Raw genomic sequence first — 17415 nt, forward strand, 5'->3', positions numbered from 1 at the left:
TTAAATCATAGTCTCTAGTGGCAGATTTGTGAAAAGTTAACATATCTTGATCTCTTCAGATTTACATTAATATAGCAATTACATATACACAATTCTTATTGCACTCATTTCCATTATGGCTTCGAATTTTAAAACTCTTTGGGTTTCCATTTACATACATGTTTCCCATTTTATTAGAGTATAGGCTCTCAAAGTAGATATTGATGATCCTCTGAATTTCTGCTGGATCTGTTGTGACTTCACCTTTTTCATTCCTAATTGCATGAATTTGAGCCTTTTCTTTCCTTTTTTTGATAAGGTTGGCTAAGGGTTTATTGATTTTATGTATTCTTTCAAAAACCCAACTCTGATTTAGTTTTTGTATCATTCTTAGTCTCCATTGCATTGATTTCTGCTCTGATCTTTATAATTTCCTCCCTTGTATGACCTTTAGGTTTGTCCTGCTCTTCCTTTTCTAGAAGCTTGAGGTTTACCATTAGGTTTTTTATTTTAGCTTGCTCTGTTTTCCTAATATGGGCATTTACTGCTGTGAATTTCCCACGTGGAACTGCTTTCATTGTATCCCATAGATTCCTGTATGTTGTATTGGCATTATCATTTAATTGTAGAAACTGTCTAATTTCTTCTGTGATCTGGTTGTTCAGGAGGGTGTTATTCAATTTCCATGTGTTTGTGCAGTTCTCACAGTTTCTTATGCTATTGATCTCCAGTTTAATCCCACTATGGTCTGATAATACACAGGAGATAACTTCAGTTCCTTTGCATTTACTTAAACATGTTCTATGAGCTAGCCTGTGGTCTATTTTGGAGAATGACCCCGATGCAGTCAAAAAGAATGTATATTCTGATTTTGTGGGGTGGAACAATCTGTAGACATCTATTAAGTCCATTTCTTCTAAAGCTTGGTTCAGTTCTATTATTTCATTGTTGATTTTTTTGTCTAGATGATCTATTTTTGACACTTGGGTATTGAGGTCCCTCACTATAATTGTATTAGTGCCTATTTGGTTTTTCATGTCCATTAATATTTGTTTTGTATAGTTGGGGACATTTGTATTTGGTGCATATTTGTTTATGATTGTCATCTCTTCCTCTTGGATTGTTCCCTTTACAAGGACGTAGTGATCTTATTTGTCTCTCTTAATTAGTTTTGGTTTGAAATCTATTTTGTCTGCAAATAAGATAACTACTCCCGCTTTTTTCCAGGCTCCTGTTGCATGGAGAACTGTTTTCCATCCTTTTTCTTTCAGTTTAGGAATTTCTTTGTGAACTAAATGGGTTTCTTGTATACAGCATATTGTTGGATTTTGCTTCTTAATCCATTCTGCTAGTCTATGTCTTTTGATTGCTGAGTTGAGGCCATTAACATTGATGGTTATAACTGATATGTACTGGCTTATCCTTGTCATGTTATTTTCCTGTTGTTGGCTCTTTTATTTTTTATTTTCCCCCCGTCTCTTTAATTTCTTGCCTTGTCTGGTGGATTATCTCTGTTTGGCCTTATTGAGTTGTGACTTTCATTTTCTTTTTCCAGGATACTGTTTAGAATTGTTTGGAGTGCTGGTTTGGTATTCATGAAATTTCTCAGGTGTTCTTTGTCATGGAAGTATCTTATTTCCCCATCAATTTTGAAAGATAGTTTTGCAGGGTACATCAGTCTAGGTTGGAGGTTGTTTTCTTTTAGGGCTTGAAATACCTTACTCAAGGGTCTTCTGGCCTTGAGGGTTTGTGTTGAAAAGTCTACTGTGATTCTGATGGGCTTCCCTTTGTATGTGATTTGTTTCTTTTCTCTAACTGGTTGTAGTATTTTGTTCTTCTGTTGGGTTTCAGGGATCTTGATTATTATATGTCTAGGTGTAGTTTTTTTTGATCATGGCTAGTTGGAGTACTATGTGCCTCACTCATCTGTATGTCAAATTCTTTCGCTCTGTTTGGGAATTTTTCTGTCATTAATTCTGTGAAGTTTTTAAATATTATTTGTACTTTCTCCTGATTTTTCATGGATTCCTATCAGTCTTATATTATTCTTCTTTGCATCATCTAGGAGCTGCTGGATCAATTTCTCATGGTCCCTTACTATTTTTAAGAGATCTCTCTTTTCATGGTCACTGACCACAGTCCCATCTTCTATATCTGATATTCTGTCTTCACATTTGCTTATTGTGCTGTGAATGCTTTCAATAGAGTTTTTAATCTCCTGGATATCTGTTTGAATCTGGTTCATAGTTTCCATTTCTTTCCCATGCTGGGGATTCATGGTTTCCATCATTGTCCTGAGCTCATCTGTTTGTTTTTATCTGTTTCTGTTCTAGAGTCTCTAATCATGTCTTTCATTCTGCTCAGTGGTTATCTGGAAAATAATTTCTGTTTTGAATTTTTCTAGAGCTTTATTCATCTGTTTTATTACTTCCTGTGCTATCAGTGCAGGGTGTCCAGGTAATTAATTATTAGACTTTTCCACATCAGTTCCCCCAGAATTTGCCTTTCGTGAGCTGGTAGCCTGATTTTGTGCCTTTCTTACGTGTCTTCTAATTTCTATTTTTGTGTTGGTAATTTTTGGTTTAATTCCTGGGTTGATACTTCAATATTGCCTATTGTAAGTACCTTTGTGGTTGTATTTAGAACCTTTATGGAATGATTGTTTCTCAGAAGTGTCTTCCAGATATATCTGGCCTTTAGGTTTTAAGTCTCTAATGACTCTTAGGCTATCTCATTTTCAGTATACCAGGAAGGACAACTGATTAGCTCAATCACAACACCTAAGGCCAAGTGATACAATCAGTAACAACAATAACATCAAGCACAGTTTAGAAAATGACAATTGGTGGTAGTGATTAATCTATCACTTTTAAACTTGTGAATTAAATCAAAGCCAAGGACCAGCCCAAAATATGTCTATAGTGAATAAACTCTTCAATATAGCAACTTTACTTTTCAGTATGGGGACTTTGAAGGAGTTGGGGAGGGAGGGATAGATAGGTATGATAGGGAAAAGTTAGAAGTGAAGCCAGAGGACACAGGAAGATCACACAAACTCTAGGAAGCTGTTGAAGAGAAGAGAAGACAGAACAAAAGAACAAACACAAGAACAGAATAGAGTCGGGCATTTAGCTCAGTGATTTCGCCACCTGCCACGCAAGTGCAAGGACCCAAGTTCGATCCTCAGTACCAAAAAAACCCCAACAGAACAAAACAACCTAACAGCAATAGGGAGGCTAGAAACTGTATTCACTTTTAAAACTAATGACAATCAAGAGTAGGAAAAAGAGAAGAAAAGAAAAGGTAAGAAAAAAATTCGAATTAGGCTAGGAACAGGAATAAAAAAGAGAAATGAAGAACAAGGTGGGAGGGGAGAGTGAGAGAGAAAGACAAAGAAAAAAAGAAAAGAGGAAAAAAGGAAAAAATTTGAAAAGAATAGATAAAAATTAGAAAAAAATATTAAAAGTAAGAGAAAAAATTACTTTGAAAATAAAAAATAAAAATAAAGGGCTTCCTTCAGAATATGTCTCTGCTGTCACTATAGACAGCATGGGCAGGAGTGTGGAGATGTAAGACAATTAGTCTCAGTAAGCCAGCAGCTGTCCCTTGAGGTTTAGGCTGATTTCTGCCTGCAGGACCCAAGTTGAAATCTCTGACCTCCTGCTGGGTTGAACTCTGCAAGGTTCTACTGCAGGTTCCAGCTGCTCTTCCCCTGAAGATAGTCCAGGTTCCAATGGGAGGTGGTGATCCCTCCAACCTACCAACTACGGTGGTCTGGTGTGCCTTTATTGCAGAGATTTCCTTTACTTTTCCAGTGGGCTTCAGTTTTCATCTAGGAGCCACAGAGAGGCCCTCTTTCTCTTGTTCACTTCTGTTCTATCTTCTGGAGCTCGGATCAATGTCCTTTCTGACTCACTGCCCCACTGTGGTATGGATCCAAGTGCTGGCTTGGCCCAAAGGCCAGGGTGGGGGAGGGGGCTGTGTTGGCCCCTGCATGGCTCCACTGCTCTGTGCCAAAGGGGCAGGGACCTCATTGTGCCTTTTAATTGACATTTCCCAGATGACTAACAAAGCTGAGTACCTTCCATGTGTTAACTTCCACTTGATTAAGTGATGGTGGTGGTTTTTCTATGGAGTTGTTTCCCTTTGTTTTAATAATTTATATGTACTTTAAATGTGCTGGATGCTATATATATATATATATATATATATATATATATATATATATTTCCCATTTTATGACTTTGCCCTTTCATTCTTTTAGGGGTATCTTTTTATAAATAGAGGTTCTTCTAGTGAAATCTAATTTAACCTCCCCTCTTTCTGAAAATAAGGGTAAAATATAAAATAAAGCAGTAGATAAAATTAATCTAGGTCTACTTTTTTGTGGTCAGAGTTAGGGCAGAAACTTTGACTCCCACCTTTATTAGAATCAAAGCAAAGATAATAAGTTAAGAGATTCATAATACTCATAATATAAAAACAGTTCAGTTACTTTAAAGGAGAATTTTTCCTAGTACTGAAAATTGAGGATGTGTTTTCTCTTCTGTTGGCTTTTTTTTTTTTTCCCTGTGGGCTTTTATGTGATCCAGTGTGCTTTTGTTAACCTGTTGGACATAATTCTAAAGTTCAGTGGTTCCAAATAGTTTCATAAAACCAATAATACAGCACAAATATATGATATTTTGATAGTGTGACTTGATTCAAGGATAAGATGGGCTATTTTTATTCAAAAATAAGATACATATCATTCAGGTCATCCTTCATGAATGAATGAATGAGTAGAATCCATTCTTTGGCAAGAACTTATGTTGTTCATTAAGTATCTACTCTGATAAATGGCAGAGCAGAGGTTATATGAGTTTGAATTATTCTTTAATAGTATTTCCAGGTACTATTATAAGTGCTTTTTTTGATTTTTAAAATTTAATCCTCACAATCATCCTTCGGAAATAAATTCTGTGGTTATCACTTTTTCACTGATGAAAAAAAAAAGCAAGGCAAAATTATACTACAGGTAAGCAGTAGAATCAGGATTCAGTCTTTGGCAGTTCTGCCTCAGTTTCTACTACATTATAATGCTGATAAAAGTTAACAAACCTATGAATTGAAGTTTAGATAGAGAAAAAGTTTTCCTCCAGGAAACAGTTTTTCAGTTTACTCCCATATAGATGGATGAAAAGAATATATTATACTTTAATAACATTTTGCTTAAGATAAAAATGTCTTACATTTTCTTTACCTTTCTTTTTTCTTATTTATACTTAAGTAAAGCACAATCTTCTGAAAAACTTATTAAATATAGGATCAGTATCTTGAATATTAATCACTTTTACATTTTTAAATGAATATTAATCTATCAAGAAACCAAATGGCTTGCAGTTACTATTATAAGGAACTGAAAAATAAATACATTAAGTTACTTTAATTCTTCTATAAAGTCAGTTTTGGGTGCATCTCTTTTGCACTTTTCAAACATTGAAATTTTTTTTTTTGTTCCGAGGATTGAACTCAAGACCTTGTGCTTGTGAGACAGGCGGTAGCACCACTGAGCTAAATTCCCAGCCCTATTTTCTGCAGTTTTAAGATAAATGATCTTTTTTGAAGTTATTGAGCTGAAACTATGGAAAATTTTTCAGTATGTTTTACATTTGGCATTCCTCAAAGCTGAATAAAAATTGCAGAGCCAATTTCCTCATGTTATAATATTTATACTTTTATCAAAATTTTTTGCATTTTAAAGCTTGTTTGTACACATTTGTCTTGAAATGAATGTAGTAAGTTGTATGTGAAGTACTTTAATTTTACAAATAAAAAGTAACATCTTTACAGGATTATCTCTATAATAATCTGAATAAAATGAATTCAAATTTTTAACAGTTTTCTATGTTAATTTTCAGATTGAAGGGTTGGAACAGATGTGGAAAGATGTTCACTTCAGAGAGAGGGGTTGTGGAAGAATGGTTGTCAGAATTTAAGGTAATAGTTACTGTTCTAGTATATTACAAAGAAGGTATGTCTGGGTTTAAATTTCAATGACTTAAAATTTTATATAACTGAAAGGCTAAATGGCTGTGGGAGAAGTGTGATCTAACATATCTTAATAAGGATCTATTTACACATAAATTTTTCTAGGAAGTTCCTTTCTTCCAAGTAGTTCAAAGAGTTTACTCATTTGTTTATTTTCTGTCTTTCACAGCAGTGTTACCAAGAATAGTTATGAATGGCGATGTCATTCTTCAATGACTATATATGATTTATTGACAAAATTTTTCTTCCATGGGAGATTTGGTGGGCAGTGGAACTGGGCAGGATTGACAATGAAGAAAGGATGGGAAGGTATTACCAAGCTTTCTACTAGTGGATCTTTTTCCAGTTGGCTTATCCAATGGCTGTATAATGAGTATATAACCTTTAAGTGCTTGATAAAGAAAATGAAACATATTTTCTTATCTCAGGAACTCTTCTATGTGATCACTAAAATCGTGTTCCGTAAACCGTCTAATTCCTTTCCCCTACCCTTATGTGTCATATAATTATGTGAGTATTATGATCATAAACCAGAGAAGTGAAGAGTTTGGGCTACAATTTTCACTTTGATTTTGTTCAGCCCAATGAGCCCAAGATCTCAGGGACAGACTTAGAATCTAACAATGTTAGGCTTATTGGCTTGTTGCAAGGAGGGAGCCTGTACAACAGGTGTAATCTCACCAAACAAAGAAATTAGTATACAATTTGGAAGAAGGATACATTAAATTTAAATAAAGCAGTATTTTGATGGGATCAAAACAAAGCAGGGCTATGTAACATCCGGTCTGGACCTCAAAGTAGACCTGGGATCCTATTGTCTTGAAAACTACTAAGTTAACATAAACTTGGCATACTGTATTCAGAAATCCTTTCTCTGAAGATCTGTACCTGTGTTGGAAATCAAAGCTGGTTCTGTGTCAAAGTGACTTAGATCTTCCAGACAAGAGGGAGATGTTTCATTCGTACTTATGTAAGTTTAAATAACAAAGTATTTGATAATCTGTGACTTTAGACAACAAGACTTCTCAGTGAGTAAGAATACAGTAGTCACTCAAAATAGGACGTTGTTACATTTTCAGTTGCAGTATATTCTTGGGAGAAGCAATGTTTCCTATTAATTTTTCAGGTAGCCTTATTTGTCTCTGTTGTCCAATTCTGATGAATGGCTGGTAGATTTTTACTTTCTCAGCTTTTTTAGTCATGAATTATTCTTCTATGGATTCTCTAAGTCATCATTTAGTAATGCAGAATGTTACAAAAGTGCACTATACAATGTATATAGTGCTTTCTACATATTTTAATAGTTTAAGTTTTGTGGCTTTTTTCCTGCTTGTTATCTTCGTAAATAAGCATTTGAGATGTTTTAAAGCTTTCTTTCTGTTTCAAGTCTTTCATATGGTTTGCTATGTATTATCATTTGGGGGAAAAGGTTGCTGGAAATTGTCAAGTTTAATAGTTGAGTACGATTTCTTCTAGGGCATTCTTATGTTTAATATGAAGTAAATTTGCAGAAGCAAATATAACCAGTTACTCATTCTTTAAGATGAGAGATGTGAAAAGAAGACACAGTAAGTGATGGGTCATAGAGGAGCGATCAGTTATTAAGTCAAATAACTGAAGATTAAGACTGCTTCCCTTTCCTGCCCTCTGTTTATTCTTTTCTCTGCTTGGCTTGGCATGTAGGCACTTAGGAAGTAGAGTAAGGTGGACTATGGAGCAGGGCAACTGTATTGGCATAGTATGTGTGCCCTCATGTCAGAGGAAGTGGGTGGTTTTGTGAAAAGTTGTACAAAAGCCAGCCAAAGAGGCTGTGTTGGTAGAGTGGTTAGGTTACATTAAGCAAAAATGAGTATGTTGAGAATAACAGGAATTAGGTTTCTCTTTGAGGAATTACAAACATGGAATGGGAAACATCAAGAAAGAACTCAACGATATTGTCTTTTGAAATTATTTGTGATGTTAAATTAGATGTTTTAGTTAAATAATTTATGAAAGGAAGTTTTAAGGTATGTATATATTTTTCAATGATCCTATTTGGTTGTTTAACAATAACCATGGTGCTAATAAGGCCAAAGTCACATGACTGATTAAGTGGACAAAGAGTCACAAACCTTTGACCTAATCCTAATTTTCCTACTAGGAGGTTTTAGGATATTTGGTGAATCATATCACTCTGACTTGCTATCTGCAGAAAAATTGAAGTATATGGTCTGTTAAGATGACTTTAGCTTCTATGTTATTCTGTGGCTACAATTTAAATTCTTAACCTTTTAACCTTACTCAACAGTCTCATAAATGCACAGAGACAACAGTTTGCTTTGTGCAAATCTTTTATTTAAAATTTTAAAAAAATCTTTGAAAAAACTGTTCACTCTTTAGCTATGGTCTCTCATTAGTATTTTCTTTATACCAATAAAATGATTATGATTTCACTTTAAGATTTTATGAAGAATTTATCTTTCTTTTCAAAGATTTATTTGTAAAATATTTTCTTTGAGATTTTTGTTTTTCTCTGTGCTGTGTGTATATTTATCTACTAGATTTTCAGCCTTCTAATTTTTTTTATTTTCCAATAGTCACTGAATCTCAATATATGACTCAGAGTCAGTATTATGTATGATGTTGTTGAACAGGATTGTTTTATTTATTGGTTCTTCACCCATCTGTCCTTCTTCATTAATTCTCTTCCACCCAACCCATGTCACCTCCTTAGATTAAAAAAAAAAACCATCTGCCAAATGATACTTTAGTATGAAGCATCTGCCTTCTTCAAATTTTGCCAAGAATAATCTCAACATAAATTCTCATTATTACTTTTCATCTTCATTTCTTCCTTCTGAAACTTGAGAAACCTAGGCTGATACTTAAGAAGGCCAATTCTTCTGAACTAGTACACAAGAATATTTAAATATTTTCTATAATCGTTCTTCAATTCATCCATTTCTTTTAGAGCTCAAGTTTTCCAGGTACCATTTGTAAACAGCGGTTTTATGCCCCTCCAAAGTAGCTTTCCCAACATTTATAAATCAAAAAATGACAGAATTTTAAAAAAATGACAGAATTGTGAGTGAAGTGTAATAAGTTTGATTAACACATACACTGAAGATTATATTTTGTTGTTTTAGTGACTGTTTCAGTGTTAACCTGGATAGTATATTATTGTACCACTAATAGTTTTTTTTTTTTTTTGGTACTGGGGATCGAACTTGGGACTTTTGTGTTTGTGGGGCAGGTAGTGGCACCACTGAGATAAATCCCTGGCTCACTAATAGTTTTTAAAAGATTTGTATTTTAATTCATGTTTCTTAAATTTTATAGATATATAAATGTACTATACATATATATGTTTATATTATATGTTTATATAATGTGTTTTTATATAGATTATGTAAAATACATTTTATACATAAATTTAGGCTTGTTTCTATTCAGAGAATTAGAAATCTTGTTTATTTGAATGTTATTCCCCTTTATATAATTTTTTCCCCAGTATTAGCTTACTTTTGATCAAATAACAGAAAAGGAATGTCGCTTGGAGATCTTTTGTTACTTGGTTTTGAAATATTGAAGAATGCCCTAATCCCTTCTTTATGTAAGCAGTGCAGTGAAGCTACTCCCCCACCCTGCCCCCTGAATGATGGGAGGTTTCCAGTAGTTCACATTTACTTACCATTTCTGGTAAACAAAAGTTTCTTATTTTTGAAAATCTATTTACTTAAGGTGAAATATGATTTACTTTATTTATTTGTTTAATTTTATTTTACAATACAGGGGATTGAATCCAGGGCCTTTACACTAAGCTATATCCCCAGCCCTTATTATTTTATATTTTGAGACTAGGTCTTACTGAGTTACTAAATTCCCCAGACTGGGCTTGATTTTGTAATCCTCCAACCTCAGCTTCCCAGAGTGGTTGAATTACAGGTGTGCACCACTATGCCTGGCTATGCCTATTTTTAAAGAATCTTTTTAAGTTTAAACACTGATAGTTTTCATATTTTATTCTATTCTTTGCTATACATTCCTTCAGCAAAGATTTGAGTATGAAGCTTTGAGTGATGTGGTTGAAGAGATGAGACAGTTTTTTTTTTCAAGCAACTCAACATAAGGTGGAAATGAATCAAATATTCTTTAGTTTTCATATAAAATTCATGTGGTTTAATTTTTCCATGCCTATTTATGCACATGTACATCTACCTATAAAGTGCTAACATAATACATGTTAAATCGTGAAATATTAAGTGATAGGATAGATATGTAAGAAATAGTATATATCTTAGAATGGCTGTTAGAAATTTCTTGACACATGGTATCTACTGTATGATTAGCACTGATTGATTGATTGGAGGAATTTGGGTGAAAAAGAATAATGAGATGGGAGGTAAATATTTCTACATGGGGTATGCTTTAGAAGAATAGATCTTAATGATTGTTATAGTGTTGTTTTTCCCAGTTTCCAATATGACTTTTATACGCAAAGCTATATGACTTACTACTGTAGTTTCATCTCTCTCCATTCCTCTCTGGGCATGGTGTCTTGTCTGAATGAGGGGACGGGTCACTGGCAAGCTGTGATTCATTATCCATATTTTAAATGGTATTAGAAGAACTAGTTTTTATTGTAATGTGGATATCTTTTTTTTCCAGTTCTGAGAAGTCCAAATTTTCCACCCAATTTGTAAAGTAGAACATCACCAAGCTCAACAATCAGATCATGTGGCTCAGGAATTACTTGCAGCAGATGATCTCCTGTGCCTTTTACTTGGAAATGTTACCAGATTCTTTAGGACACAAAGCAGTATCAATATAGCTAATGAGATTTATAACATATAATACTTTAAAAATATATCTTTAGCATTACACATTCTCATTTCTAACCTCAAACTGTGATTAAAGATGAAAGTTTGGTATTACTTTACATTCCTGTTATAAGAGGATAAAATGTATTTTTTGTTTTACCTTGAATATTTTTTGAGATATAATTTATATCATAAAATTTACTGTTTGAAACCAAATGTGGTTCCACATGCCTCTAATCCCAGCACTTGGGAAGCTAAGGCAGGAGGCTTGCATGTTTGAGTCCCACCTGAGCAACTTAGTAAGACCCTAACTCACAATAAAAAATAAAATAAAGGGCAAGGATGTAGCTCAGTGCAAAGGCCCCAAGTTCAATCTCCAGTGTGAAAAAAAGGAAGGTCACTGTTTTAAGGCGAAAAGTACATTGGTTTATTGACAGTGTTGCAGCCAACACCAGCATCTAATTCCAGGACATTTTCATCTCTCCCAAAGAAACTCCATGCCTGTTAGTCACTCCTATTGTCACCTCCCACCTCCAATCTCTGGCAATAACTAAACTATATTCTGTTTCTATGGATCTGCCTATTTTGGAATTTCATAAAAATGAAATTTACTTTTTAAATTTGTTTAGACCCTTCCAGAAACATCTTTACCAAATTATGCCACAAATTTGAAAGACAAGAGCTCTTTAGTTTCATCTCTCTATAAAGTTATCCAGGAGCCACAAAGTGAGGTAAGTACTCTTATAGTTTATTGTGCTTCTGGTAGTATTCTGTTGATTGATTTTTAATTTCATTTATTGTAAAAGGGTAAGAAAATATATATATATTTAAAAACAATATAGAATGAACTCCAGGGTACCATCTCCCAGGCCAAGAAATAGAATTATTACCATATCCCAAAAGCCATCTCTGAACAGTGCCCTAAATCCCCGGCCCTTCTTGCCCCATTCTTTGTGTTTCAGTAGCCTTGAAAAGTCTAGGTCGTACATTTATTTTATTCATTCAGCAAGTATTTGTGTGCTCAGGATGAGCCATTTGTTATGGTGGGCAATAAAGAAGCAGAGATCTTATAGCACATGATATTTATCTTGAAAAAGGAAAGGGGAAAAAATTAAATAAACTTCAAAGAAATGCTTAACTCAGTTTATGAATGCTATGGTTTGCATGTTTGTTCCCTACAAAAATAATTTGGAACTTAATTGCCATTGTAACAAGTATGAAGACTCTGGACCTGCAGAGAGTGGTTAGTCCACGAGGACCCCATCCCCATGGCTGAGACTGATGCCGTTCAACAGGCTGAGTTCATCAGCCTCTTTCTGTCTTACTCTTCTGCAAAAAGCTCCTTGATCTCAGACTTCTTAGCCTGCAGATCTGTGAGGGAATAAGTTTCTCTTTGTAAATTACCCAGTCCGTGTTGTTCTATTACAGCAGCAAGAAACAACGCTAAGAACATCGATAAGCACTGATTTTCCAGGAGGCAAGGTTAAAAACAAATTCTAAGCAGCTGGGCTACTCTTTGGAAGCCTGAGAAAGTGCAAGGCATTTAAGGAATGGCAAATAGTGTGATCTGGCTTGGGCCTTTTGCCTTCCTCCTCCAAACAGCCAATATCCACTGGGGGGATTCCCCTTACTGGGAATCGAACTTAGGACCTTAGACTTGCAAAGCAGGCACAGTGCCACTGAGCTGAATCCCTGGCCCCCAGCCAATGTATTTTGAAGATGATAATCTATAGTACTTTAGATCCTGGTTCTTATAAATCCTACTATTGATAGTAGAAATAGAAAGGATTGGAAATAGTATGGAAAATTAAAATGCATAGCATTTGGAAAAAGGCACTTAAGCTGATGGTAACAAGAGTGTAAGACTAGTAGGAACTGAAGCTGGGCAGATATACTCGGTTTCAAATTGTGTGTGTGTGTGTCTGTGTGTGTGAGTGTGTGTGTGTGAGAATTACTAAGGATTGAATCCAGGGCCTTGAGTCTGCTAGACGAAGTGCTCTACCACCAACCTGTATCCACGGCCCTTTGGGCAATACTGGGATTGAACCCAGGGCATTATGCATGCCAAGCAAGCGTTCTGCTGCTAAGATATTTACCCAGCTTTTCAAATTTTATTTTTGAGATAGAATCTCACTAAGTTGTCCAACATGGCCTCTAATTTGTAATCCTCCTGCCTCAGTCTCCCAAGTAGCTGGGATTACAGACATGCACCAGCTACCCCTGGCGTGGACCTCAAATTCTATCTTCTGCAGTTTAAACTTTTTTTTGTTCTGTAGAGATGATTTATTCTGATTATTGTTTTAGGGATATGGCTATGTGGAGGATGGAATGGAAACTGGAAAAATTGAAAGCAAGACTATCTATAACAACAACCTGTGAGGGAACTGTTGAGAGCCTGAAGTTGGGTAGGATCAGTGGGAATAGGGAGAGATAGGGTAGAGAAGAATGTGCTGAAGTGTATAATTTCTTTTATACTTGAGTTTTATTTAGTAGATCCATGCACCTTTGGAAGGAAACTACCCAAACCAAGATCTTTTGTTACTTGAGTAGTTAATCTCTTTTGGAGAGGGTATAGAATAGCCCTGCTTTGACTTATTATACTATGAAGTATGTTGTAAATTTTAGATGCTAAAGGGATTAGGGATTTTATTGACAAGCAAACAAACTTTAACTGGAATAACTGCATTGAACAATCATATTTGGCTTGTGCAGCACTCCCCAGCCCACAAAGCTTCTTAATGCCTAAGTAGCCCGTGTTCTTTATTTTATTTAAAATAAAAAAATAATCTTGAAATGGGGTCTTGCTATGTTGTCCCAACTGGTCCCAAATTCCTGGGCTCAAGCAGTCCTCTTGCTTTGTTCTCCTAAGTAACTGGGCTACAGGTATGTGCCACCACACTATGTTAGCCTGTTTTTGTGAAAGATTTTTTTTTTTTAAACATATGGAATGGGTGGAAACTTTTAAAATTTCTATGTTTAGTTCAGAATTATATCACCAAATTAAGTATAGTTATATATTGTCTTTTTAAAAATAAAGTATATCTTGTTTATCATTTACTATTTAATATTTTGAAAGGCTTAAAATTATTTCTCTGTTGAAATGTATTTTAACCAAGCTACTTTGGAAAGAGTTCATAGGATAAATTTCTGATTGGCTGCTTTAGTTTATAGCATTCCTTATATTCAGAAAACTTTAATGAACACAGCTCTAGTGGTTCAGTGCAATATTTCTCAAACTATTTGTAGTGAAGGACCAAGTGTTTAGAAATCCAGTCTGTCACAGACTGATATATAATAACACAACTTGCACTGCATGTATGGCACCACATAAGTTTGATAATCCCTAGCTCACCTATATCCTGTTCAATATGTCTACTGATCACCCACTTGGTTGGTGCAAAAATATCAAGTTGCTTGAAGTTTTTAAATGTTGCACCTGATTTCTGTGTTTATATTGATGAAGACTGGTCATGGTTGCTGGTCCTCACTCTGTGGGTCACACTTGGAGAAGAACTGTTTTGGAAGGTTTTGCATATAAGTTTGTTTTGTTTTTGTGCTGATTAATATGGTAAAGACAATGTGTATTCTATATCCCTAAAAGACAATTTAATCTTTAAAAGGTATTTAAATGTGCTTCTGAAATACAAAATATAATTTACTTTAATGTTGGTCTTTAGAATATTTTGTGTCTTAATTTGGACATGTCCTAAAGAGTTTTTTGGTAGTTTTGAAACTTGAGACATTGTTTCTAGTGTTATTTTAAGTCTAGTAAATTTGGTATTTATAATAGTACTTTTCCATTATTAAGTTTTATTTACTTAGTAAATATTTATTGAACACACATAATGAATCAGACGCCTCTTAGGACTGTAGTAGAGAATAAAATAGAAATAAATTCTTTATTTTATGATTTTTTATTCTTGATTTTATTTTATTTTACTATGTAAGTTAGTGATAAAACAGTGATGTAATAAAGTGGAGTAGGTGAAGTATGTGTTGGGACTAAGGAAGTGAATTGAGATCTGAAAGAATTAGAGAGAAGGAAAATGAAGAGAGGACAAGAGCTTCCCAGCAGTAGGAACAGGCAAGTGTGTGTGTGTGTGTGTGTGTGTGTATGTGTGTGTGTGTATGTGTGTTTAGGAAGCTTATAAAGAAGCAGCATATATGGATACTATGCAGTTAGCTCAGATGGTGTTTTCAGTTGGCTATAATTTTAAGATGGTATATAATTTAGAGTTTAATAATCTTCAAGTCTGTTATGAAAGTAGCTGGATGTGTGTGTGTGTGTGTTTGTGTGTGTGTGTGTTTACTGGGGATTGAATCAAGAGGCTTGTGTATGCGAGACAAACTGCATTGAGCTACATCCCCAGCCCTTTTTATTTCGAGATAGGGTCTTGTTAAGTGGCCCAGCTGTTCTTGAAATTGTGATCCCTTTGCTTCAGCCTCCCAAGTAGCTGGAATTAAAGGTGTGTGCCACTATACAGTCCTCACACCAGCTGTTTTTTGAAAGAGCCACATAGAATCTCTTTGTGGTTCTAGGAGTAGGGAACCCAGAGTGAGCAGAGGTCAAGCTCTGAACGGTGGTCCTTGAGTAGTATTCCTCTAACCTTCCTGTATCTTTTTACCCATGCTGATCAGTAATTGTTCAATATAAAAAAGAAAAATAAAACATGATTCTTTCCTTGGTTAGTTAAGATCATTTTCCCTACTTAGTTATTAAAAAATATTTTTGTGTCACATTTTCACTCCTGGAAATCTCTCTTAGGATACAGACTTCTTAAGAGTGGATTATTGCAAAATATCATTTATAACTGAATTGTTTTAGATTTCAGGATGTACTTTTAAATGGAAAGTTGATACATGGTGATTAGATTTTCATTAGACTCATAAAAAGCCCATTTAATGCATAAAAATATACTGTTTAGGTGCAGTTCTTTAACAGAATTGTTAAAATCTAATCACCATATATGAGGATGTTTTTATGAGAAAATATTTTCAAAAATTTAACCTAGACACTAGGAACACAGCATGTTCTAATGCTCCGTTGCTTTCTTCAAATATATTCAAGTTAGGTAAATCAAACTGTTCTTGTATTTCCCACACTGTATATTATTTCATTCTTTTCTGACATTTTTCAGGTATGTTTGTAAAGGAGCTAAAAGATCTGGCTCCTTTCTTATTTCTTGTGAATGGTGTGATATTGGTTATGATGGATAGCCTTTTTGTCTCGACTTCCTTAAGTGGAAAGTGTGGATAATCATATTCTACTTATAATGCTGTAGGAATTGAACAAGTTTGAGTATATAAAGAACTTAAGAGGACAAGAGCAGACAGGTGTTGATGTTTATCTGTATTGGGTTTAAATGAGTAATTTTATTTAATCTCTTTACAATGGAATTTCTATCTCCCTTTGAATTTGTCTTCATTTAGATCTCCTTTCATTAAGCAAAAACCCTGTAATTTGGGATTTGAAACTGATTATAAAGCCTCTGAGTATTTTGATTGAGATTGATTATGTGTTCATACAGATGTTCTTGAAGGAATTTTCTAATAAGGTTTTATAATTTGCAAATACTTGTAGACTTATCAAGTTTTATAACTTGATTTAATCAAAGCCTGGCCAGGGATTTAGAGATGAAAGTTATTATAACACAAGATTACTGAGGCTTATCTCCAAGGAAATTTTTAAAATTGTACCCTGGAAGCTACATATTACCCTGACAGTCTTTCTTTCTTCCCATCACCTCTAACTCCTTTCTTCCAATTCCCGTCCCAAAACCTTTTCATGCCATCTATGAATAGAGTTATTTTCCCTCCTGACCACCGCTTTTCTGTTATCGTTACTTGACCACAGTGGATGCTTGTTGATATAAAAATCTGATGCTTGTTGTCCTATAAAGACCATTTTGAAATTGAAACAGCTATTTTTTTATGGAAGAGTAACCATTGGAAGTTATAAATTTTTTCAAAGGAGAGACTGGTTTGACTTACTCAATATTTATTGAATGTAACTTTTATTAAATCTTGTATAAATAATGACTTTATACTCAGTTTAATTACCTATTTAAATTACTTAATATCAAAATATCTACTGTAAATTGGTTTCTGTTCATTATGATTACTTGTAGTAGAATCTGTTTAATGAATTGACTTAAATCTATTGGCTATTAGTGAAGAATAGTACATTGAATAAATATAATAGCCTGATAGTATCCTTGAGAACTCAGTACTTTGTGAACCTCTTGACATATTTGATTATGTTTTATATGGTCATTATTATATCAAGATAACACTTACCTATGAAAGTTTTTTTAAAATCTTGCCTTTCTGATTTTTAAAAGAAATCTATAATATACAGTCAGCTCTAATAACTTGATAAAGTTGCAGCTGTGGTGGGAGAAGAAAAGGTATAGATGACTCCAAATTATGTCTAAAAAATATAGCGAATGTTTAGATTACCCATGGACAGTTCACATGTTTAAATAGGGATCTAGATCTAGGGCCCTGTGACTATTTACCCACCCTGCACACTAGTCATTGCTGTCAAGAGCTGCCTAAGTGAAAGCTCAGGAAGGAGGTGTGGTAGTAACTGCCCAGGTTTCCCATT

General features: G+C 34.3%; 1 protein-coding gene across 4 annotated transcripts in view; it reads left to right on the forward strand.

Moving 5' to 3' along the window:
- Hycc1 (hyccin PI4KA lipid kinase complex subunit 1) overlaps window positions 1-17415 on the forward strand; it is an 84812-nt gene that overhangs the window by 28762 nt on the left and 38635 nt on the right. For all 4 annotated transcript variants that reach the window (XM_087206674.1, XM_004839566.3, XM_087206673.1 and 1 more), the window contains 2 exons: window positions 5880-5958; window positions 11438-11539. In XM_087206674.1, the coding sequence (XP_087062800.1) occupies window positions 5908-5958; window positions 11438-11539 (153 nt within the window). In that variant the 5' untranslated portion in view covers window positions 5880-5907. The remainder of the gene's footprint in view (window positions 1-5879; window positions 5959-11437; window positions 11540-17415) is intronic.

The sequence above is a fragment of the Heterocephalus glaber genome, unplaced genomic scaffold (genome assembly GCF_053883595.1).
Source record: "Heterocephalus glaber isolate CG9 unplaced genomic scaffold, H.glaber_assembly_v1.0 deba00000676, whole genome shotgun sequence".
Taxonomy (NCBI): Eukaryota; Metazoa; Chordata; class Mammalia; order Rodentia; family Bathyergidae; genus Heterocephalus; species Heterocephalus glaber.